At 41.2% G+C, this 24,448-nt stretch overlaps 3 protein-coding genes across 9 annotated transcripts in view; 1 reads left to right on the forward strand and 2 right to left on the reverse strand.

Moving 5' to 3' along the window:
• The window catches only part of LOC148425374 (alpha-1,3/1,6-mannosyltransferase ALG2-like), a 68,940-nt gene extending 57,407 nt beyond the window's left edge, over positions 1-11,533 (forward strand). For 5 of the 7 annotated variants that reach the window (XM_088412134.1, XM_088412133.1, XM_088412136.1 and 2 more), the window contains 4 exons: positions 8,025-8,196; positions 8,269-8,406; positions 8,659-8,826; positions 10,153-11,533. In XM_088412134.1, the coding sequence (XP_088268260.1) occupies positions 8,026-8,196; positions 8,269-8,406; positions 8,659-8,826; positions 10,153-10,893 (1,218 nt within the window). In that variant the 5' untranslated portion in view covers position 8,025 and the 3' untranslated portion in view covers positions 10,894-11,533. The other 2 variants (XM_088412132.1, XM_088412139.1) reach the window with 2 other exon arrangements.
• On the reverse strand, positions 1,808-7,129 carry LOC148425375 (protein transport protein Sec61 subunit beta-like). The gene is made up of 4 exons (XM_088411915.1): positions 6,981-7,129; positions 6,529-6,626; positions 4,517-4,621; positions 1,808-2,414 (listed from the first exon to the last, which is right to left on the reverse strand). The coding sequence occupies exons 1-4, from the start codon at positions 6,981-6,983 to the stop codon at positions 2,327-2,329; spliced, it is 294 nt and encodes a 97-aa protein (XP_088268041.1). The 5' UTR covers positions 6,984-7,129; the 3' UTR covers positions 1,808-2,326.
• Positions 11,534-11,610: 77 nt separating the features above from the next.
• LOC148425376 (phospholipase A and acyltransferase 4-like) lies at positions 11,611-13,986 on the reverse strand. Its single transcript, XM_088412140.1, has 4 exons — positions 13,933-13,986; positions 13,693-13,816; positions 13,305-13,606; positions 11,611-11,783 (listed from the first exon to the last, which is right to left on the reverse strand). Exons 1-4 carry the CDS (start codon positions 13,984-13,986, stop codon positions 11,694-11,696), a joined length of 570 nt encoding a protein of 189 aa, XP_088268266.1. The 3' UTR covers positions 11,611-11,693.
• Positions 13,987-24,448: the final 10,462 nt, after the last annotated feature.

Here is a 24,448-nt window from a genome sequence, read left to right on the forward strand (position 1 = left end):
CTCGGCCGAAAACTGAAATACTGAAAGAAGAAACAGATTAAAATTCTTTGCGGCAGCCAATCGGGAATGAGCTGTAATGTCACAACTCTACAGGTCTTTACATTGATCAATAAAAATGAAACAAAACTGCAAACTATGGCTCAGAATTTTAATCTTGTGCAATGTTTTAACCTTTGTTAAAAGGGGACTCATTTTAATGTTTCATTTTTTTGGGAAGCGTTATATGACGTACAGTATTTATATAAAACAGACATCTTTTTTTCTTTATTTTGATTCATTGACATACCAAGACTTATTTGATCAGGTTTTGCAAACGTGAAAAGTGACGAGATTGACCATTTATTGTAATTGAGTTTCTTTCTTTTTTAAATGAGTTAGCTTTTATAAATTGATAGAAAGAAGACCACATTATTTTGACATCCTAGTATCTGTGTCTGTGGGAGGGGGGGGTTAGAGAAACGCTTTTGCGTTGAATAGTGTAATTGCACATCTGCACCACTAGGTAGTGCTATTGTGCTCTCATTGTCAAAGTCAGGGAGTTCTGAAACGTTTTCAATTGCTGTCATTTTCTAAAATCAATGATTAATGTAATTTAGAAAAAAAAGATAAAGTACAACATTTTGTACCTTTTTCTTCTGCGAACAATATTACATTTTTTTCAGATTCAGATTAAGGTTTAACTTGTATAGAGCCTGTAAAAAATAATTTACAGAAAGATGTAAATGCCTTTTTTCTTTTATTAATCATCTTATAAATAGAGTCACCGCAGCAAGGGGTGTGTGTGAATTTTTTTCTCTTTACTTGGGTTAGGGTTTTGCATTTTGACTGATAGTCCTGTGTGATTTGCTGAACATGTGGCAATTAAGAAGATTATATTCCGATTCCTGAATGAGCTTTCCACCACTAACAGGGCATTGGCCATGACGCTAGGATTTCACGGCTACAGGTCACAACGCTCCACGTGCAGCCTGCAGTCGGCCCTCGCACTGAAGGGACAGCTCCTCCATATTTAATTGATACGTTGAATTATTCTGGCTCGGTGCCGTGTTGTGCCACCGCGAATTGGGCCGTTGAGTTCAGTGTGTGTGTGGGGACAGAGGGGCGAGAGGAAGCCTTGTGCGGCAGGATAGTGCCCGAGTTTGCCACGAACGCTGGAGGCCTCTGGGAAAGCAGAACCATAGCAACAGAATGAATTAATGAACAGGGCCCAAGAGCTACGTTTAACACAACCAACAAGCGCTTGAGCGTGCACACACACACGCGCACGCACGCACACACGCACACACACCGTGACAGCTGGTGGTTTCATATTCAACATACCGCTAACCTGGTGATGCAGGTTTGCCTTGAACTGCGTTTATGAAGACAAAACATAATACGTTATAAACTTCTAGAAAATTCTCAAATGGCCCTGGGAACACCTAAAGTCGTTTTGGTTGCGCAAGTTTGTTTCTGGTTGTCACTGATTGTAAAATCATATTTTATGATGAATGACTGAAAGATAGTGATTGGGCTTTAGGGCTATTTGAACATGGTGAAAAAGTTCACTAGTCAGTAAATGAAAAAAAAAAAAAAAAAAAAAAGTCCCAGGCAGCTCTGGCGTGTTAAACCAGTGAGATTTAGAGTAGTCTAGAGTGCCCCCCTCAGGAGGTATATGTGCAAACATGCTATAATGTATTTTAAAATTTATAAAATTAAGTTAAGAAATATGCTTAAATTGGCTCAAATATATGAACCACTTTTTTGAAAGGCAGGGAGGCTTTATTGTGTAATGCAACCAATTTAGCATTAAAAGAAAAATGACAGATTAAGTTCCTTTTTTTAATTGCACAATAAAAATGTTTTGCTCAAATTACAATTGCTTATTATAAAATCAGCATTTCGTTTTGCGGTGTATGATGACTGAATTTCAAACATGCCACAGAAACTTAAAAAAAAACTGTTTAGAAAATTGCCAGGGCTAGGACAAATGACTTTGCTATCCATTTTGAACATGTTGAGTACACAGTTTCTTGTTTGTGATTATTTATTTCTTTTTATATACTGCAACCAATATGTTTAGCAAATAACAAAGAATGCTGCTCCCCAAAAATTCATTTGAGGCATATGACACGTCCTTGAGCACCGCACTGAGCATCCGCCTTGCGTTTGAAACAAAAACGCCACGTGGATGACAGGCATCGCTAGTGCTGAAAATGTCTTGCGTAAAAATCCAGCTTGCACGCTTCGTGCAAGTGGGCGGGGAAGTCGGATGGGGTCATCTGGGGTTTGGTCCTGGTCCGATGTGTTAAGATGGCGGCGGGTCAGACGTCTTCAGGCTGGGGGCTTAAGAGCGGGTATATTTACCCCAGATGTGAAGCATGAAGACAGAGGCGATGAAGAGCAGACTCATCACCAACACCGGCACCGGGCCGCTGTCACAAGAAACACGCAGGCATTAGTAGAGGAACTCATTCGCCCATCATAACGTAGCAGCTGTTTGGTAAGAAATACGATACGTTCGTTTAACTGGTCTATTTGTTCCCCTGGCGATGATTGGAGGCTGCGATAGCATGTGTTGGAAACACACAAAAAGTGTATCTTTTCAAGCTGCGAACACTTGTGCCAAGTTCACCTTGCCTCACCTGTAATATTCTACTGTATATGACAACCACATGCCAGAGCCAGACGGGGTGCGGTTTAACCCTCACAATGACAAGTATTTAAATGACTCATATATAACGTGGGAAAAAAAAAAAAAATCTTAAGAGGAAGCACTCCGTGGGAGATCAATAATTTGGATGTTTGATGTTGACCACATCGTCCAACCCGACGGTAACGAAATCACTATCACAAGTTACAGAAGGGAACCTGCAAAACACCGCCTTTTTCTGAGGCATGGAGGAGATACAACTGTACCCAAAAAGGAACAGTGCTAAACAGGTGTTTGTTTTGTTTAGTTTTTTTGCTTTATTGAGTTTTGGGGGAAAAAAACAAAACAAAAAAAAAAAACTGTTAATTTTCCGATCGTATTGAATTAAATTAAAGCATTTGTTTCAGCCCAATGCATTTGAAAAGGGACTGTCTTGGTACCAAATCCCCACGAAAGGCAGGTTAGATATACTTTTTAACTTCCTTTTCAGCTCCCAGATTGCGTGGCAGAAATAATAAATGAAGTTTTACTGACTTTACACACCTCTAATCTAACTACACAAACACATTTAACACATTTATATTGCACTGTGTGCGTGTTTTTTAGACAAGCTGTGGCTTTCGGTAGTAACTTTAGGTAGTAGTGACCGACAAGTCTACCTTGCATTGCTCACTTAAGCAACGCTTGTAAAAATTTAAGATTAACACCTACGTTTAACTACGCGCCCAAATTACAGTAACCTTTGGACAATAAATACCATTGTACAACACAAATGATTACCATGCAAATGGTGTGTCTAAGTGTCACTCACCAGTCCAGTTATTAAGGTTTTACGACGGCGCCGGTTTGAGCTTGGAATAAATTAATGCAATTTGCATATTCGCCTCGGATAAACTGGTTTTAAAATTGGAACAATTTGGGAGTCAACCAGCATCACAGAATGCATTGTGTTCAACTTTGGAGGTTTGCCTGTATTTCATTTAAGGAGCCATGGAGTATTAAGCCAGTCGTTCATTAAAAGTCATCACTTTGCAATTAATAATCACACAAATAAAATTTAATGGAGAGTGCATACTTTTCTGTGCGGCTCACCTCCTGCCAAGCTAATGAGTTGAACGCGCACTCGCCGAGTGCATGTTGAGCGCATCTCTGAAAAGTGGCGAGCATGCAAACAAAATGTGTTCAGCGCCAACTTTTAAATGGTTTCTCATTAGGTTTCGAGTGCGCCCGAGAGTCTTCGTTTTATTGATGAGCCGCTGACACCAGGAGGGGCTCTCGACTCTGAAGGAGGGACTGGTTTGGGGGAGGGGGTGCATCGCCATGCCAACCTCCTCCTCCATCCCTCGCCCTCCCCCCGCCCCTGTCAGAAGGCTGTAATTGAGTTGACCTTTCGGAGTGGATCCTTTAATGAAGCTCCGCGAGCGCCGTCTAACGCGGGAACAAACGCGCACTCGATATACGGCGGCGTACGAGGAGTGTGCCCTCCTTCGACGCCTGAGACACACACTCGATAAGCAGCGCGCGCCATCGATCAACCACCGCTGCAGCTTGCGACCGGGAGATGGGATGTTTTATTTTTTTTTTTTTTAAATAACATGCAGAGGGCTTGGCACAGGATAGAAAGTTATCACACTTTTCTGCCTAATTTCCATTCCAAGCGATTGTTTTATGCACTGGTGGGCACTTGCAGTAGCAGCTTTTACGACATAGCAGTTGAACAGTTAAGGATATTTAAACCGCCGTTACCATTTCATTACTTTTGTATTGCTTGACAGTAATTCGATGCTTAAGAATTGCAATTGTTTACATGCGGTATCCAAGCCTTGACAAAAATATCACAATGAGATTGCTTTTCAAAATCGTTTGGCGCTACAACAAACTTACACTTTGAGACCCGGTGAGTCCTCTGTGTAAAAGCGCCACATTCCCCCGGTACCGGCTGATCCAGTGGCCCTGCCTCCGCTGCGGGTACCGCTGCTGGTTGCTTTCCTGTGGCACACAAATTCAATGCATTATGAACGCTACTTATATGCGGTAGTGCATTCATATATTCTGTCAGACAAAATGTGAAATATTGGCGCGGCTTTTTTTTGGATAAGTGAAAGTGACCCTCTATATTTTTTCTTAGTAGTTATACAGTTCTTGAAGTATAGTCTGAAATGTAGGGCTGCCACGAATAATCGACGTTGTCAACAACGTTGATCACATATATGAGTGATTTCCCAACGTCAACTAGTTGCTTGATATTATTTTACACATCATTTACTCATTTCCATCCCGGCGCACGCTTTCTTACATCGGCTAGTTCCACAGAAAGTGTTTCGGCAGCACGTGCACAACGCGAGGCTCAGCGTCTCCTCATGATTTTGAAAACAAACAGTAGTGATTTTGCTGCTCATTTCAGGTCTGTTTGTGTAGAACAGCTGGGCTCTTACATCATATACCCATCAGGAGCTTCTGGAAATTGGGAGTGCAAAACTACAACCATTTTATCAGCGATCTTCACCGCAGCAGCACAAATTGAGCAAAAAAAACCCCAAAATTGTCAGGGATAAGCCACTGTAAGCCGCAAGTCGTAACATCACATATATAAACACGTTGCACATACTTCATATATACAATTATGCATACTGTATATACAATCATTTGTACATATATACCAAATTTACATATGTACAAGATCTTATACGTATTTATATTTTTAATACAATAGTGTTAAGCCTATTTTTGAGCACAGGCATTGTTTTATCGTTTCAGTAATATTTATTAGGTGTTCCATAAATTGACACCTTGAACAGATATACACATTTGCACAAACACAGAGAAAATACACTTTGTTCTCGCTCCCGAGTCGGATGAATGCGGCCCGGCTTGTTCAGACCGAACAGACCGAGCGTGTCAAAAGATCGGATACATATCGGATTTAGAACCAAATACCCAAGTGGCCTGGGTCAATTTTTAAAAAATCTGTGTCGGTCACACTGCCATCAAAAGATAAGATACAGGCCGGATAGTGACCAAAAAAAAAAAAAAATGCATTGTGTCACTTCAGGCCATAATATGAGGCTCGCTTAGGTGCCTCTATTTGAACAATATTTTGTATTAGGGCTGAGCATGGGAATATTGCAATGCATCATGTGCTGCTGTGAAGTGATGATACTTTGGGGGGGGCACTGAGGTTGCGAAAAGTGAAGCGCAAAGTAGCAAGGGAACAATGTACATTGATTATTATTACCTAAAATCTCATATAGATTAAACTGCAAGAAAAAAAAAATACTGACATCAATTCATTGGTAACTTTTGTGTGTGTGGATGAGGGGGCTAGGGTGGTGGTGGTGGTGGTGGTGGGGGGGTGGGGGGTGGGGGGGGCAATGTCAAGCGTTAAATAAAATTGTCACGACTTATCGCAGCATGTTACAACTTTTATCATGTAATTCTGTTGATCCCTTTTATCCTTTCATGTCCTTAGATCACCTCAATAATAAAATAGCCTCTTTAAAAGAGTCACACTTGTACGATCAATCAGTCCTCAGTGCAGCATGTGAAGGGAATTAAAAAACTATTAACGAATATGCCGATTGAGATAGCTGATATTAAAATAACAGCGAACTCATAACGCCTGAAGTGAAAAGCTCTATCTGGTGTTTTGATCTACTTGTAAAGAATGATGAATGGATGAAATCATACTGAGTTTGTTTAAAAGGCGTCAAGCCATGACACATTTGATCACCTCCAGAGCTGATTGGGTCAATCATGGGACTTAGAAAGGGACAAAGATTAGTGTTTGTGCAGATGACTGTTGTTACATTTTCACCATTACACAACCAGTCATTTGTTTGGATCTCTTCTTCATCATTCATTTAGCTATTACATTAATTTTTGTGAACTATGTGTACCTCTGTCTGACTGTGGAGCCTGCTGCACGAGGGGCGACTGTTTTACTGGGGGAACGGCCAGATGCCCCCACACTGGATGCACTTGCTGCTGGTCCAGGCTGAAAGACAGTTACAGCAACATTTACAGTACACATCATTACGCTTACAAAAAAAAAAAAAAAAAAAAAACAGTGGTTAACAGAAGCCTAACACTTAAAAGCAATGCTGATCACAACGAATCCCTAAAGCTTATAAAAAGCAATTGACATGCACAGCCTCTTGTATTTGTATTCCATGCTTTAAACTTAGAGTTACTTCGTAGTTAAGAGAAGTGATCATTTGCTTGTGGGGAAAGCCACGTACACAAACGTTGAGCTTAGGGGAGCAGACGTGCTAACGGATAGCAAAACGCCCATATGTTTTTAGTACGCCGCTTCCATTCAGGGGGAAGAATACAAGTAAACGCATCTTACCATTTTGTTTTATTCGTGTTGGTGCGAGTTGATCGGGTCCACGACTTTCTGTCAACGATGATATTCACTTCCGAAGACGTTTGTCAGGTCTGAATGAAATGGTCCTAATTTGAGAAGGGACCTGCAAACGCTGACGCTTGTCTAAAAAGGACACGAATGCAAAATTCTAGGACCCGTGTAGGTGCTAAAAAAGATGCCTGTCAATAACATAACGTTCGACAAAAAAGTGAGGACACATAGACGACGTCCTACACAATTGTGTAAACGGTTTAGTAAAAAAAAACATTTTCACAACAATATTTGTACTATTTTCCGTATTATACTATTTCCATGCGTGTTTTCTACATAGGCTAAATGAAGAATCCTCCCGCGTATGTGTGACGTGTCTTTTGCGAGACAAATGATTGTCAATGGGGAAACAAGCGCCATTTTGGCGCAAGCCGGACTTTTTGCTTGCAGTATCTCAAGGATGAATTTAGAGCCACAATGGTGGCGACGTTCTTTGTTTCAAGGTATATGTTCTGTCCGAAGCAGGGAGAACATTATCACAGTTATTGGAAAAGCTAACAGAAGGTAAACGCTATAATGTTTAGTATTTAATGCAAACGTTGGACCACAGTGTGGATGTAATGTTCGCTCTCAAAAACTGCATGCATTTTATAAACAACGTTTCATTTATTTCTTTTAAATATTTTTTTTAGTCATGCAGGTATGCTCATATTAATGTGCTGCACTACACTGTACTTTTATTCATAGCAATGTTTGTATTTACTCTTTACTCCTATCCCTGTTTGTTTATTGTTCATCAATAGCGAGTTATTGAAAATATGTGAAATTAATGCTATTTTACTGTCCATTAAGTCTTTTAGACACTTTTTGACACAACTTAAAACACTTGTTAAACCATGGGGGTGTAGCTGGTATGTATTTTACTTGAGTTTTTTTTTTTTTTTTTTTTTAATCTGAAGGCTATATGTCTGTGTCTGAAAGCTTTTTAAGTTATTACTAGTACTGCCCTATATTGGTATACGTACTTATGTCCAGGATGGTGCAGGTGGTGTTTCTGCATCCAGACCTTGGTATAGGAGGAGCAGAGCGTCTGGTCGTTGATGCTGCCGTTGCCCTTAAGTCGAAAGGATGTAATGTCCAGATCTGGACTGCCCACTATGACCCGGCCCACTGTTTCTCTGAGACGCTTGACCCAGACCTACCTGTGGTAAGCAAGCATGCGGATAAATGTATACATTTTTAGTAGTTAATTTGGTTTCGTCCACTCCATTTCCATCAGGTTTGTGTTGGTGATTGGCTGCCCACCAATGTTTTTGGTTACCTCCATGCCGTGTGTGCTTACCTGAGGATGATCTTCGTGGCTTTCTATTTGATTTTCCTCAGCGGGCTAGAGTATGATGTCATTTTTTGTGATCAGGTGAGTTGTTGTTTTTTTTTTTTTTTTTTAAATTTCATTTATATTTGATCATGTTTAGGTTTATTTTTTTATCTAAAGAAGCGAGGTAGACATTTTTCTTCTAATGAAATACTAATCCATCCAGTGCAGTCCATTCAGAACCCTCTCTTACTCTTAGCACTCCTGTGTCATTTCTCTGTGAAAAGGGCATTTCTTGATCTGCCTATTGGGTTATAAATAAACTTTTATGTTTATTTTTAAATCAAACCCCAGGTGTCTGCATGTATTCCAGTGTTGAGGCTGTCCCGTCATAGAAAGAAGATTTTATTCTATTGTCACTTCCCGGATCAGCTGCTGACTCAAAGGAAATCAGCCCTCAAGAAGCTTTACCGTGCTCCCATTGACTTCCTGGAGGAGTGCACCACTGGCATGGCTGATATGGTATGCAGATTTGTCTCTGTTGGGTCCCCAGGACTTGGAATACTAAAAAATTATGAGGCTCAACAGAAATGTTTGGAGTCTCAAACGTTGCACAGTGAAAAGAACAAATGCATTATTATATGTTTATATGTTTTGCTTGTAAAGGAATATATCACCATAACATTTAATCAGAAATGGATCCAAATATAGCAATTATAAGCAGTTTAGACTTTGATAAGTTCAGAAATGCTACTTTTGTACCCCAAAAAATGTTTGGCTCTATGTACCTTTACGGAAATGCTCATTTCTGTAAGCTATTTTTTTTCTATCTCTAAAAGCAATGCACAGCTAAAGAAGCTGATAAAATAGCATTCATTGCTGGGGTTGTACTGGATCCCAATTCAGGCGTAGCTTAGCAGAGGATAGGGCAAATGAATACAAAAAGGAACCTAATTACTAAATCAAATCATACAATTAATACCTAAACAATGTTCTTTGAATGGCTCGCTAAATAGTTCTACTCCTGTCCTAACTAACTAACTAACTCACTAACTAAACTACAGCGTTACCTTGTACCTTGACCAAGCTCAGAACTGTGGAAAAGAATAGCACTCTAGTATGTTAAAGGGGTTTAAACACCCACAGATTTTTTTTTTCCCCTGGCATTTTATTTTTGGACTGTGCCCCCACCAATGCAATAATAAGAGTCATTTATACATGTGGTTTCGCTGTCACCTTGACACTGTGTACGAATACCTATACACAATATTAATCAGTTTGTCATGTTTTGACCAGTGAGGCTGCATAGGACACATTATTGTAAAGAAAATGTTTTGGTTGACTTCCGTTTAATGGGCGTGGCCTAGTGAGTGGAGAAGTTATGATTGGTCGTTCCCTGAGCCCTGAGCAACTGTGATCTTATTTTCACTTGAGTGGCAAAATAGCCACTCTGTGAAATGGATAAAAAATTAAACATGTGCATTCTAATTCATATTCCACAAATGCAATATTTCAGAATGCCTTGTGTAGACTGGTAGAAGTGCATAGAACATATTATTGTAAAGAAAATTTTGGACTTGACTTCCCCTTTAGGTACATTGGAGACTGTGGCTGGCTTTGCCCACTTGCCAGGCCATTCATTTTCTTCAATTACTCAATTTTCTTTCACTTCCATCAGATTGTAAGTTTGGCTCGCCACGCCAAAGCAAAAAAAAATCGACCGGGGGACGCCTTGTAACTTTAAACAAAATTCATGAATTGGGGCAGTCACGAGTCAAGGTACCACTATAACGATTGTAAATCCAATTTTTTTAGGGGTCCTCCTGATGTAACTTTACTTGCATGTAGATTCTGGTAAACAGCCAGTTCACCGCAGAAGTCTTCAGGGAGACCTTTCGGAGTCTCAGGGGGGTCCAGACAGACGTTCTCTATCCCTCCCTCAACACGCACACCTTCGACCAGCCGCCGACAGAAGCGCAAGGTCCGTGGGGGCTGCTCCCCGAGGGAACCTCCCACCTGTTCCTCTCGCTCAACCGATACGAGCGAAAGAAGAATCTGGGCCTGGCCCTGCGAGCCCTGGCGGCGCTGAGGGTCGCGCTTGCCCCGGGCCGGCGAGCGGGGGTTCACCTGGTGGTGGCGGGGGGCTACGACGACCGAGTCGGCGAGAACGTGGAGCACTACGGCGAGCTGCGGGAGCTGGCATCGCAACTCCACTTGGAGGACCACGTGACTTTCTTGCGCTCGCCCTCGGATTCGGTCAAGGTGGCTCTGCTGCGGGGCAGCCACGCGGTGCTGTACACACCCAGCAGGGAGCATTTTGGCATCGTTCCCGTGGAAGCCATGTACTGCTGCTGCCCCGTTATCGCCGTGAACTCCGGGGGGCCCCTGGAGAGCGTGGCGGATGGCAAGACGGGCTTCTTGTGCGAGCCTACGGCCGAGGCCTTCTCTAAGGCCATGGCCAGGTTGGTACTGGAGCCGCAGCTCCGCAGGGACATGGGACAAGCTGGCAGGAAGCGGGTGCAAGATAAATTTTCTCTTCAGGCCTTCTCGCAGCAGCTTTACGGATACGTTGTCGGCCTCAGCCAGTGACAAGGCGAAAGTGTTCCTTTTTTTTTTTTTTTTTTTTTTTTTTTAAGCGCGGGGGAATGGGCACGTGACTGTGCATTTGTCTGGTGAAGTAGGAGGCGGTTGCTGTATTACAAGGATTTAAGAGGACAATTAATCAGCGTTCCTTTGGAAGCGTTGCTCAGAACCGGACTTCTTTACCAATTATGAAGAAAACCCAAGTGTTTCCATACTATGCCGGTATGTGAACGTGTCGCAGCGCGGCAACCAAAAAATATTGATGAATACAGTGAAATGTCTCTTCCCCTTTATGGCCATCTTTATTAGCGGAGGAACGCAGTTATCATCAGGCAGCACACGCAGTCCTAAATCAATAAACGGGATGCTTTCCTCCACTTCCTGTCTGCCCGGAGCTTTTCTTCCAAAGACATTGGCCCGCTCCGTGACTCTTTCTGCTGCACGGAGGTTATTAGTAGATGATAGAGAGTGTTTGGCTTCATTAGAGGTCTGGCTCGTGGGCAGTATGCCGCTGTCTGGGTCATTATCAAGGAGGAGAATAGCAGAAGGTCACCGTGTCTGCGCAACAGCCTCCTCCACCCTTCTACTGTATAGAGATGTTCTTATTGACATTCCACAAGTCTTAATAAACTAGACGACTCATAAAGTTTCTCCAGCCGCTTTGTTGCAAAGTTTTGTCCGCCTTTATTGGGGTTTGGGCAGCCGACAAAGTATGTCCTTTACTGTCAGCGCATAGTTGAAATCCTGTCGCGCGGTAAAAGGTTTTATGGAGCTCGTTAGTGGGAGAAATAAGCAGATGTGAGTGCTTATGTTTCCGTCTCTATACGCTGCTTCATAATCAGTTCAAGAGTTTCAGTCGTCTTGGCGTGATCTCCAGTCGTTTTCTGGAAGGGAATCTGCAAAACAAAATATTAGTAGGAAAAATAATTACCATCGATAAGAATATCGGAATAGTAGTAAACTTCTGAAGATGAATGATAGAAACCACTTGGCAAAATACTATGCGTGTATACAATTGCGTAAACTGAATTAAGTTAGGCCTAATGCTAACATTTCACCTTGTCGTCACTATAACACTTAATTTGATTGGATTATAGTTTTAGTTCTATTTTTTGGAAGGCTGCAGGTTTTGCTCAGCGATTGTGCTCTCTTGTAAATCACAGGCATGGAGGACCACCAGAGCAGAATGATTTTTCATTTTACACAAAAGTTTATTCTTGCACCACTGTCAGGTCATCTGCTTTTAATACAATACCACTCAGAACTTTGGAAACACGGACTCAAATTAATGGGTTAGTGCTTTTATATACTCATTTTCAGCAGTGAAAAGTTATTATTTTGTCTGGAAATAATTTGATGACTAACATTTATATAAAATAACTGCATTTAAAAACACATTTTTTCTCTTGCTGTCAACTGAGAAAAACATCACATGCTGAGGGCTCAGGTTACAACCATTCACAGGTCAGCTTGTTATCATCACATGACCAACTGGTGAGACTTGATTGGTCGTTTCCCAAACCTACGGCTGATGTCATTTTCTGTTGATAGTATGTTTGAAAAAATGTTTTTAAATGTATTATTTGTACATGAAAAACTATTAGGTCACCAAAATATGATCTTTTTACAGCTGAAAAAATGTTTAGTATATATTCAGTAGTTAAAAAAAAAAAATCAAGTTATTGTCTCCTAAAATTGCACATCTGTGAACTGAAAGTCATCCAAAGTCAAAGCATCGTCCACATCATTAAGCTGACAGGGGAAAATACCAAGATGTGGGCAAAAAGTACCTACTTTGCAGAATCATTTTTCTTTGAAAAAAAAACCCCTACTTTTCTTTATTCATCATCATAGTGTTGATGACTTTTTCATCTACGTACAATTCAGAAAAGTCTGAATACTTTCCTTTAATGACAAATCAGAATTTACATGTATTTGTGGCAAGAAAGCAAAGTGCAGAGAGCCTCTGTCAAAAAAAAAAAAAAATCCAGGGATTTTACCAATGAGCTGCTGTAAGATATAGACCATTTGTCATTAAAAAGGAATTCATTAAATTATTGTAAATTTCAAAAACGTGCCAATGAATGTGTTCTTAATGATCAACGGTATGTTATAAATACAATCACAGGTCTAGTTATCATTAAATTATATTACATGAAGGGTGGCAATTCTTTGGAGGCGGCCATGTTTGTTATAGCTACGGACAATGGTAAATACATGACCTGCAGCACCTCCAGCTGTCCGTAATGAAAAACGGTGTAAATCTTACACACTATCCCTTTAAATACCTCTAGTCTAGCTTTACTTTTTTTTTTTTTTTTTTTAACCAAGCATAACTTCTCTTTTTTTCTTTCACATATGAAGAATGTATGTTCTACGGACGCGTTAACGATTGCCGGTGTTCGACTGTCACCAACCTGCGTGCACACGGCTCGGCCGTAGCGAACAAACGTGGCAAAATGCTCGCTGTTGAAGTTGATCAGGTCGTATTTGAACTCCTGGTGCAGGAAGGTCTGACAGCGATGCATCATCTGCTCCGTTATGGATGGAGCCAGCTGGTGCTTGTCGTTGTTGACCCGGATGCGGGTTCCCGTAGGTACTCTGATATCAGAGATGGGCTGAGAGGTGACGGCGGTCTTCTTGAGAACGCCGTCACCTTTCGACCTGGGCAGCATATGCTGCACGAAGCTGCGGCACGCTTTCTGAGTCATGTTCTCGTCTTTTGGGGGAGCGGGGGAGAAGAAAAAACAAGTCTTGTCATGTAGCAGTTAAGACTTCAAACAAATTCACCATTTCTTCTCTCACCTCCCACTCCAAAATGAATCACATGACCTTGTCCCATATAAACTCCCCATAGAGACACCCCCAACCACGGGTGCACGAATTCTATCATGTCTCCGATCTCCGCTGTGGACACGCTCTTATCCACCTGCAGGGGAAAATCTTATAAATGTGTCAAATGTTTCTTTACCTCCGGATTCTCCCGCGAAAAAAGGTCACCCAGCTTAAAAGCAAATTGATTCGCTAAAACAAATGAAAGCGCACCTGCCGCCACTGCATTTGAGAGCGAACGCTGGCCCAGGTTGTCTGTCCATCCATGGTGCATCCCCCGAGGACAACCAAGCAACTAAAGATGATTATTATTTAATGCTGTAATCAGTTTGTATTCCATGTGACACGCCTTCGTTATTTCCAGATAGCCTTGACTGACGCAGTTCAAAGATTGGCTGCTTAATATGTTACTTATTAGTCTTTGACAGTGGTTCTCAACCTTTTTGAATGATGTATCCCCTGTGAAATATGTTTCCATCCAAATAATCCTTAACCAGTGCAAAGCAGTTTGGGGTTTTAAAAAAAATGACTTTAAACAGGCCATCCGTGTTGGACTTATTAAACTTAAGAACCCTTCAAACTTCACTTATAACTGTCCTTAAGAAATAATCCCCAAAGTGTCCTCTTTTGAATTATAGGAGAGAGAATGTTATCAAAAGAAATTAATTATAAAAAAATATTTGTCCACAAAAAATAATCAACATAAAGTGTAAGACCGGTTCTTTTTCCACGGAAAAATATTAAACATAAAGTCTCTTCTTCAATTCCTCTTCTATTCACCTGACAAGTTAGGTCGAACCATTCTATTATGGAGGGAATCTGGCATTTAATTTCAAATAATGAAATTGAATAACCTAACTGACATAAAATTTAATCAATCCTAATATAACACAATATGTTTTCTGTAATCTGTATTGTGTACCTGTATTTGTCTGTATTTGGTACACGCAGCATCCACTTCAACCTGTTGAGCCTGGAACGGGACTCCTCCCACCTGCGGTCCCTTCTGAAGGTTTCTGATTTTCCCCAAATTGGGGTTTTTGAGTTTTTCCTTCCCCTCATGGGAACTTTGAGCAGGGTATGCTGTCGTGTACCTATAATCGAAAATATGTCTCTGAACAACTTTTTTTTCAAGCAAAGTCTCAACATGACCTCTTTAAGCCGTTTGATAAACAATGGCTCTAGTCTGACCGATCACTCGATTATATTAAAACATTTGCCGATTAATTCGATCAAAAATTTGACAGTTCTAAAAAAACAATGAAAAAATATGAACTCATAGAAGACCCCGTAGCCAATCGAGTCCTGATTAAAGTAAATGACCGTCCTGTAAGGAAAATCACACGGACAAAGTTTTACTCTAAAATAAATGCGCAAAGAATGAATTTTGAAGAAGAATGTCAAGGTAGGAGAGAAGATAGGGAGAAGGCGCAGCTGGCCGCCTGGCCTAGCGGTGCCCTGTGGTGAGGTTCTTATTGAGACGACGGCGCGTCTGAGTGACAGCGATAACCAGCACCCAGGTGCCACCGGCGCTCACCGTTTAATTAATTAATGAGACCGCAGGCTGGTTTTTCTAATTCCAACCATCCGGCATGGGGACTCGATAGGCCGGGATCGGTGAGGGCTGTTTTCGGGCTAAGAAGGAGATGATGTATGTGCCCTCCGTGGCTCTGTATCTGCTGCGTTGATGACACTCCGGGACCAGCTCCCCTTGTTAGTGCCGGACTATTAAATATGTGTAGAATATTTTTACTCCGACTTTTAATCACGCGTGATGATTGGGAGTTAATCATGGGCTAAATGAAGATGATGATGATGATGATGAGAACTACAAGGTTGCTACATCAATTCTTGATCCCGCTTTAATAACCAGGTCATGGACTCATGGCCCAGAAAAGACTAAACAGCCTGCAAGTTAGTGAGAAGGTGCTTAGAGCAGCATGCATGTTTCATTATTAAGAATGAGGTGGTCTACTAAAGGGAAAATTAACAATCTTTTATTGTCTACTTTGTTTTTCTGCTAGACGCTGTAAATAACGCAAGCCCGGTTTGAGCCTGATAAGTCAGGGAAATAACTTCACAAATCATGTTGAAAGCATTTTGTGAGCTGTGTTGGAACACCGAGCTTAGATTCTTGAAAAATCGGCGTAACGGAGTGCAGTTTCATCAAATTTTAGTTAAAAAAAGGCTCATTATTTATGGTGTTAAACCCGCAGTCATGTTAGCTTTGCTCAGCCTCCCACACATGACCTCAGACTGACCGTGTACCAGGTTCTTTTTTTTTTGTAATCCCCATTAGTTAATTAATTTTTTTTTTGGACATATCTATATGGTAAACAAAAAATACTACTACTACAACATTTTTGGCACTCTAAAGCACCCTTGCCAGCCTACATTTTAACATTGCATCTGCACAGTTGATTAGTAGTGATGTGTTCAATGAAGCACATATGATTTTTTTTTTTCAATTCCCTCGAGGAGCCTAGCTGGTGCTCCTCGTTGAAAGGTACACATTTGTGCAGTAGAAACGTATTCAATCTTTGAGCCGAGACTGCCATCTAGAAGAATCCAAATATATCACAAGTGCCTCATGAGGCTTCATTTGTCCATCACTGTTGATTAGGCCGATTACTTACTCTCAATATCTGCATGAGTGCAGCAAATATTTTAAAAGGCCTGTAGCGTGGTATTTTCAACTTTACACAATTAATTTTAGTTGATGCGTCTGATTATGTTTTTCTGCACAGTGACGGGATGAGTGCCTTAGCTATCAAGTATTTTTCGTATTCAGATATATTATAGAAAACATAAAATATTTGCACCAAAAAAATTGGTGAAAAACAGTTGGAACTTGTTCTTAAAGGGATAGTGTGTAAGATTTATTTTCATTCCGGACAGCAGGTGGTGCTGCATTTACCATCGTCCGTAGCTATAACAAACATGGCCGCCTCCGAGAAGCGCCATCCGCCATGTAATACCATTTTTGATAACTAGGCCTATGATTATATTTAAAACATACTTCCAAACTGAGGTACTTGAATCACTCAAAGACTTATTTCAGCCCTAATGGTGTTTCGATTTCTTAAGTAATTTTCAACTTCCTTAAATCCTTCTTCTGAGCGCCCTTTTCATGACATCTCACTGCACTGCTGACTGCATGAGTAAGGACCTATGTTGACGTTGGGCTGTACGGGTCCGGTATTCGATTAGTGTCGTAACAAAATTGTTTTCTCTGAGAGCGCAGCAAAGAGCAAGAATGCTCAGAGACGCGTGAATGGAGGAAAACAAGACTTTAGGGGTGTTTTTGCTGAGGAAATAGCATTCTATAATATGGCTTCGAAAGTTACAATTTGCATGATACAGACACTTTCAAACATTTCCTTTTATTTTTATATTTCTATTAAATATTGTATGATGAATGAAATGAAATGAAAGCTGTCAATACAAAAAAAAAAGTAACTTTCAAGAATAACAATATAAGCGGATACCGGATGACAACCTGAATCATAGAACGTGCTAAAGCAAAAGCCGATGTCTTTGTATTCACAGCTCGTCTTTTAAGAGGTGTTTATTTGAGCGCAAAATGTTTGTAAATTATAATTCACACTTTACTGCCCCTGTAAATCATGGAAATCTACTAAAATCCCACCCATAAACATCAAAACCGTGCATCCCTTCCACTCGCAAAGACAAAACGTCTCAGATACTGATAGCACATAGCAAAGTAATGATTTACTGATGCTAAATAAAAGTATATGCTCTGTGAAAGATCACAATAAAGCATTTATGATCTCTGATAGGAGAATATTTTACACACTGGAGGCTCTACAAAAATAGTTTTATGGCCCAGCAAGGAGAAACGTTACGACGCATTCTGGCCTCTATGTTGCAGTTTAAAACATCGTATAGCTTCAAGATATAACTCGCAGTAGCTTTATTCATAAAAGTGATTATTTTACAAGAAAATCCATTCGGTATAACAAAGAAGGCAACAGCCAAACACTGTGAAAATTAAATGGACAACAAAGTATGCTTCCAGTGTGCGCATGTTCTTCCTATTTAATCTGTGAATGTATTATCTTTCTGCATTTACTGATCAGCTAAGAAGCATCAAAGTTCATCTCGTTATTTAATACATTGACGCCTTGTCGACAGAAGGATAACGATAAAATACAATCAAATATGCCTGACGAATTGTATTGTTTAGTTTTATTTATTTAGTTGCATGTTTATTGCAAGTTCTTTTCTATCGTGAATGACAATGATGCAAAACTACTCACAGTTTAAAACCTGACAAAAACTAAACATAAAAACGATCACTAATAGCTGAATAATAATCTTTACAACTATGTTTGTATATAATAGCATTTTTTATTTAGCATCTCCAGAAGGTATATCGCATAGCATTATCTGTTTTATTTCTGACTTGTTTGCTCTAAAATGAAATCGCTAATTGCGATGCACTTCTTCATGAAGCTTTGGCAAAGAAGTCAAATTAGCACAATTAACCCTTCTGCAGTAATTAGTCCACTCCTTTTAACTTCACATCAAAGGCATTTCAAATCAAGACACTAGGGTGCTGAAATTTCACCCAGATTGTCACGACAATATTAGTGGAATTTGCCAAAATGACACACAAATAGTCATATACAGGTTAAGCATTAAGTTGATTCATGTTCCAATTAATTTGCTCTTAATTTCAAAATTAAAATACACTTATTTTTTTTCATGTTCGAGCATATATTAGATTTGCTGCTACCTGCCTAAAATCTCCCCATACCCCTGAAGAGCCTTCCCCTACACCCAGTGTTACTCATATCTCCATTTGTGAACCACTGACCTAGATAAATGAAAATCAAGTGGCGCCTTACGAGCCTTTTTTTTTCATTGACTTATGCGCAAAGATTTGTGATTGTCAAACTAAACATAAAACAAAAAGAATTACGGTAATGGTAATAGATCACAGGAAATGCCATAGATGGGCTAAAAATTGAATCTACTTGATGGAGTTAAGATTCTTTAAGCAAGTGATGCTAATGGTGGAACAACACATGCATAGAGAATATAAAAATACTTACCTATTGTGTGTCCCCCGACCGAAACACAATCTTAACAGCAGTTGTGAAAGTCTTCTTTGTTTGACTGCATCATAGTGGCCACGTCTCACACAAAGGCCAGCAGCTGGATCTTCATAGTTCACTCACATGTAATATTTTGTCAAGTGCAGTGGTTCTCGGATGAGGTTCTTAAATCTACATTTTCAATGGCACCCGTTTTCAAATTAAGAGCAAATAGGTTGGAACATAAAGCAACTTATTGCCAAATTATGTTAGGTCTGCCCCCCTCCCCAAAAATGTTTTTTTTACTTCAATCGTTCTGTTTAATTACATGTCTAATAGATGTTAATAAACTAAATCAACCCAAAAAACTTTTCCTTAAAGATTTTCTTGGTTTAAAAAAAATGAGTGGAAAATAGACAAAATATATGAATATAACAAATCAGTTTTAACATAAACATTCATAGCTTGTGCAATAAAAAAACAGATTTTTAAAAGTATCAATCCGAAAAATAATTAAGCTCATTAATTTCAATTTGTTCAAAGTAAGTGGACTATCTATTAAAATGACTTGATCGAGTTATATTTACTGTTTTGCCCAGCCCTGAATTGTGTTATATAGTAACTCCTTTTTTGATGGGTTTTTTTTTTCATTTTTGCACTGTTTCAGGAGTACTTGGCTAAAAAAAAAAAATCATAGAGGGTACATAATTGAAAAAAGGTTGCGAAGCACTGGTCTAAGGGAATCCACGAGTGATCTGGTAGAAGGTGTAGGGGGAGGTGGCGGGTGAGGCGACGAGAGAACAGACCTCCCGTTGAACTTGGCTGGCTTCCAGCGCTCATTTTGCCCGTTAAGCTGCTGCAAATCTATCAGTCACGCCGGCTTTAAACAAACACATTAACATTTGAGAGCGCTTGCTGCCTACCCTACACACACCTACACATTTCCACGCACACACGCAACCTGTTTAGCTCGGTATTATTCTTTTTGTCCTCTTAGGCATGTTCTCAATTCATTTGGCCTGAGGTACGTGTGTGTATGTTTGTTGGTACATTTTTGGGTCCGCGTAGATTCACACTTTGCACACCTGTGGCCCAGGAGGTTCTCACAGACCACAGGTGCGACACCACACAGCTGGCAAACACTCACGGGTGGGTGTCAATCACGATGTGAAGGTGTATGTGAAATACAGGGACGGAAAGACAATACCTCGTTATGATCGTTGATGCGAGCGTGCGTTGTGTTTGTGTGTGTGAGCGCGCGCGTCCGAGTGTGCGCGCGCGTGTACACCCAGTGCCCGTTTACATCCTGTTAGATTGAGCTGTCAGTCGGCAGGCGGCAGATGAAGATTAATGGAGCGAGCAAACAATAAGAGGCTGGCAATGATCATGAATATGCTAATGGTCGTTATCCATACACACTCGGAACCCGGCGTGTGTACAGTGTTTGCGAGATGGGAGGTGATGCGGGTTACGCTTCTTCTCCCGGGATTCACACCCAAAAAAGCTCGGTGATGGACAGGAGGGAGAAATGGGGGAGGGGGGGTTCCCCGTGTGTTGTTTGGCTTGAGGGGCTACACGAGTGAGTGACATGATTGGTGTTGCGTTAAAATGTTGCCAAGCGTCTGATTGAGACTACAGGCTGTAATGAGAAGCTGATTATGAGGAGAGAAAAAAAGCAATAGATGAACAGATCTATTCAGTATAGGGATGATGGGATTCTTTGTTGTCTCGTCCCATTTAGGTGGTCCTCAGGGGTCCGTTCTGTGTGCGCAGCCATTTCAAAAAACCACATTTCCCCGTCTCGCTCCCCTCCATCTGGGTCACTTGTCGTCCACTCCATCACCCGAATACCCCCGCTCTGGGGTCCCCCCTCCCACCGGGCCCCCCGGGACCCATTTGGGGGTGTGTTCCCTGACCTTCCCTGTCCTTTAAACAGGAATGCGCACCTGCATTCCCGCATTTAGCGCCACGCGTTCTGATGGAGAGCGTCATTTGCGCGTGGCGATGGATGGCGCGCGTAACGTCGCGGAAGGAAGTGGTTATGATTGGCGCTAATGAGCTCACAGGGGAGAGTCGGGCCGGCCGACTCTCAGGAGCCTCCCCGCCGAGCCCGGGCCCTTCCGTCTTGGGAGCGCGCGTGTTTGCGACAGTTCCGCTGGTCATTATACGCTCATTGTGCTGAGTTGGTTATCGGTGCTCTCCTTGGACAGGGGTAGTTAAACACTCGGATGTTGAATTACATGAGTTATGAGGCCAAGGTCACCGCTTCCGGAGCATTAAACACTCTACTAGGGCACCGGCGTCGAAAAACACGGAGGGCTGCTAACGGCAGCGGTGAGTCGCGCGCGCGTGTGCGCTCGTGTGCGAGGGAGAGACCGCCTGTGTGTGTCTTATTACCATGCATCATGTGTCAGTGTTGTCCAGCAGCCTGAGCCTTGACGCCGTGCTCAAGGGGCGAGTTATAGATTACTGTCTGGAGCGGGCAGGGGCCAGGGGAGCTTCCGGGGCCCAGACCTGAGCACTGTAGGCTGGCTACCGCTATCTGCTCATCAGCCTGTCTCTGGAGGCCGCGGAGCTTAACCCGGAGCCGGCCTCTGATTAACCAGACTAATGACGCCGAGGCCCCCGGCTCCCACTTCTCAACGCTATAATCACTGCTTAAGGCCCCCGGCCATTCGCCGTGTCTATATGGAGAAAGAGCCCGAGCGGTGTCTCGGCTTAATGGCTAAGTCCACCGACAACATGACTTTTAAGGCAGCTGATGGTGTAAGCTAACACGGACAAATGGCAGTGAGGAACAACATGGCAACTGGAGGTGCAACCACTCATCGATTGAGCGATTAGCGCTGTCACTATTGAATATTTTAGAATCGATTATTTTAGTCACTATTTCTTCGATTGCCCAGGTCGAGTGGTTAGCACGTCCGCCGAGTTCAAATTCAGCTCGCCTCTGCCCTCCCGTGTGGAGTTTGCATGTTCTCCCCGAGCCCGCGTGGGTTCTCTCCGGCACTCCGGCTTCCTCCCGCACTCCAAACATATGCATGGCAGCTGTATTGGACATACTAAATTTTCCTCAGGTTTGATTGGGTGCGTGAATGATTTTTCGTCCCTCTGTGCCCTGCGATTGGCTGGCAACCAGTTTGGGGTATCCCCCACCAACTGCTCGAAGCCAGCTGGGATAGGCACCAGCAAGCCTGTGACCCTTGTGAGGATAAGCAGCTACAGATAATGGATGGATGGGCGGATTTCTTCAGTTTATCATATAATCTGGTAACAATTGCAGTGTATTGCAAAACCATTTTCCTTCCGATTGCTATTCATTCTTAATTATTTATTAAAAACAACAAGTAAGCAATATCACATGAGTGAGATCGATGGTGTACTCACCAAAAAATTTTAAAGATTGAGTTACTGATTCTGTCATCATTCTGTCAGTCTACTTTCTTGAAAGACTAGAAAAATGAAAGAATAGTTACTGCTGAGAGGTTGTAATCAGAGATTTAAGCTTTAAGTGATAACTCTAAACGATTACTCGATTATTAAAATAGTTGTCGATTAATTTGATGAAGAATTACGTGTCTATTAATTGATTCTTTTGTAAAAGCTATAATCAACTCATGAATAATCGCAAATGACCTCTAGTGACCTTGCAATGACTTCTAATGACCTTGAACCAACCCTGGAGGTGATCAAAAGAGCTGCTACCTTTGCACACGCTTGCCAGCATTCGCCCCTCAGTAGGAAACCAACTTTTACCATTTACTAACGAATAGCCAAAAATCCCTTCGCCTCAATTTTGGAAAGGCCGGTCAGCGTTTGATATTTAAAAATGAAACAAAAGCTTAATTAGCAAACATTAGGTTATTGGTATTATGTGTTTCTTGTCAATCTTGTTGCAACATGTCACAAGTGGCATGCTGTACAATGTGCCTTTTCAGATACTAAAACAGATTAGCCCAGCTCCTACGTCAATGTTGCTGATCCTGCTTTGTGAAAATTTGGTATTTAAGAGATTGCGGGAATAAAATATCGCTTTGGGCCCCACTATAATACCGCATCTTCAAAATACTTTTATTCTTCTGTCATTTGCAGGTCCTTAGGGTGGTCATCACCTTTGGCACTGTTGGTAGCAGCTATGGCTTAAATAGCTTTGTACTGTAGATAAGCAAAGTCTTTGTTGTGAAATGTGTACACTTCGAACAGGCAGTTTTCTTCAAAATTAACTTTTCGTCACTGGCCGCATCTTTTTGTCTCTATTCAAAAAATCTGGCTCCTGAGAAAATGATTTACTTGGAGTGCGTAAACAGGAAAGTTTGCTCAAACCCTTTCAATACCGCGTATTCACATTTGGGTCGTCGGTAAGCGAAAGGTCGGGTACACTCATGACGTCCTTCCCGTTTTTGTCGAGGAGGGCGACTATTTCATGTTTTGTAAGATTCCCCTTAAAGGTTATCGTTCTGAGGAGTGTAAAGAGTAGATTTCTTCTGACAAGAGTTCGAAAGGGGCCGGGGGCCACAATGATAAATAATAAACGCGTTCAATATTTACCACCAAAAATCATAATGTGCGTGGGAAACGCCGACTACTGCTGAGGTGTTTATCTCCATGGACTGTGGCAATCATCTGACACATTCATAAGAACTGTTTGTACATTAGATGTAAAAATGACACATATTTGTTCAAAAGCCAGGTTTTTGTGCTATCATTGAGAACAAGATGTCTTTTCGAACCCTTTTTCGCCATAAACGGGACATGTATTTTTAGGTGAAAAATAACAACAAACAACTGAAACACAACGATGTATATTACGTGATGGTAGCTCAACGACTGACCAAGATGAAAGTCAAGTCAAAGTGTAGAAACAAGTTACTAAGTACAATTAAATTCTTACTTTGCCGTCCAATGAATGTCATAAAATAAGTACTAAGTTAAGACAAAGAACAAGGTCTAAACAACAAACAAGTAACAGGTATGAAGCCTAAGTAGAGATACCTACAATAAATAATAACCTAAAAAAATATGAGCCCATACACAATACGACATTGCACACTGCACAGAAGCCTTCTACTTGTTCAAGTGAATGCCCGAGCGCATCCCAACTAAACAGATACGAAGTCTGCCTGGAAGTCTGCCTGGCAACACACGTTAGCTGAATTCTAATCGGCTAAAAACTCTACACTAAAATGGCAGCACTTGTTTGAGTGTAACCATATGGATAAAATATGACACGAAAAGAACAGAATATGGAGAATAATTTTCTATATAAAATATATATATATTTAGTTAAAAAAATGACTTTTTTATAATTATTATAATTATGATAATGTCAGCTTATATTAGGCCTGCAGAGAAGGCCTTGCTGGCCCTGACAGCCTGCCACTATTTTTTTTATATATGTGTGTGTGTGTGTGTGTGTATAAACTGTTAATTCAAATACACATATAGGTTTTAGTTGACTGCTTAAACACTTGGCACTTAAACTTAAGGCGTGCGTAGACTTTTTACATCCTCCAAATGGTCAGTTTTCACTTCAAAGAGCATTTTGTCTGTGTAGAATATCCAAGTCAATTTTTTGTGAGCGTGGCTTCTAGCACGAGAGGCTGCAGAGGAATGATTGTAGTCGAATGTACGCGCGCATGCGAATGAGGTTGACGGCGCGGTGTTTACTG

The sequence above is a fragment of the Hippichthys cyanospilos genome, chromosome 3 (assembly GCF_059441005.1).
Source record: "Hippichthys cyanospilos isolate Australia breed blue-spotted pipefish chromosome 3, RoL_Hcya_1.0, whole genome shotgun sequence".
In the NCBI taxonomy this organism is placed as follows: Eukaryota; Metazoa; Chordata; class Actinopteri; order Syngnathiformes; family Syngnathidae; genus Hippichthys; species Hippichthys cyanospilos.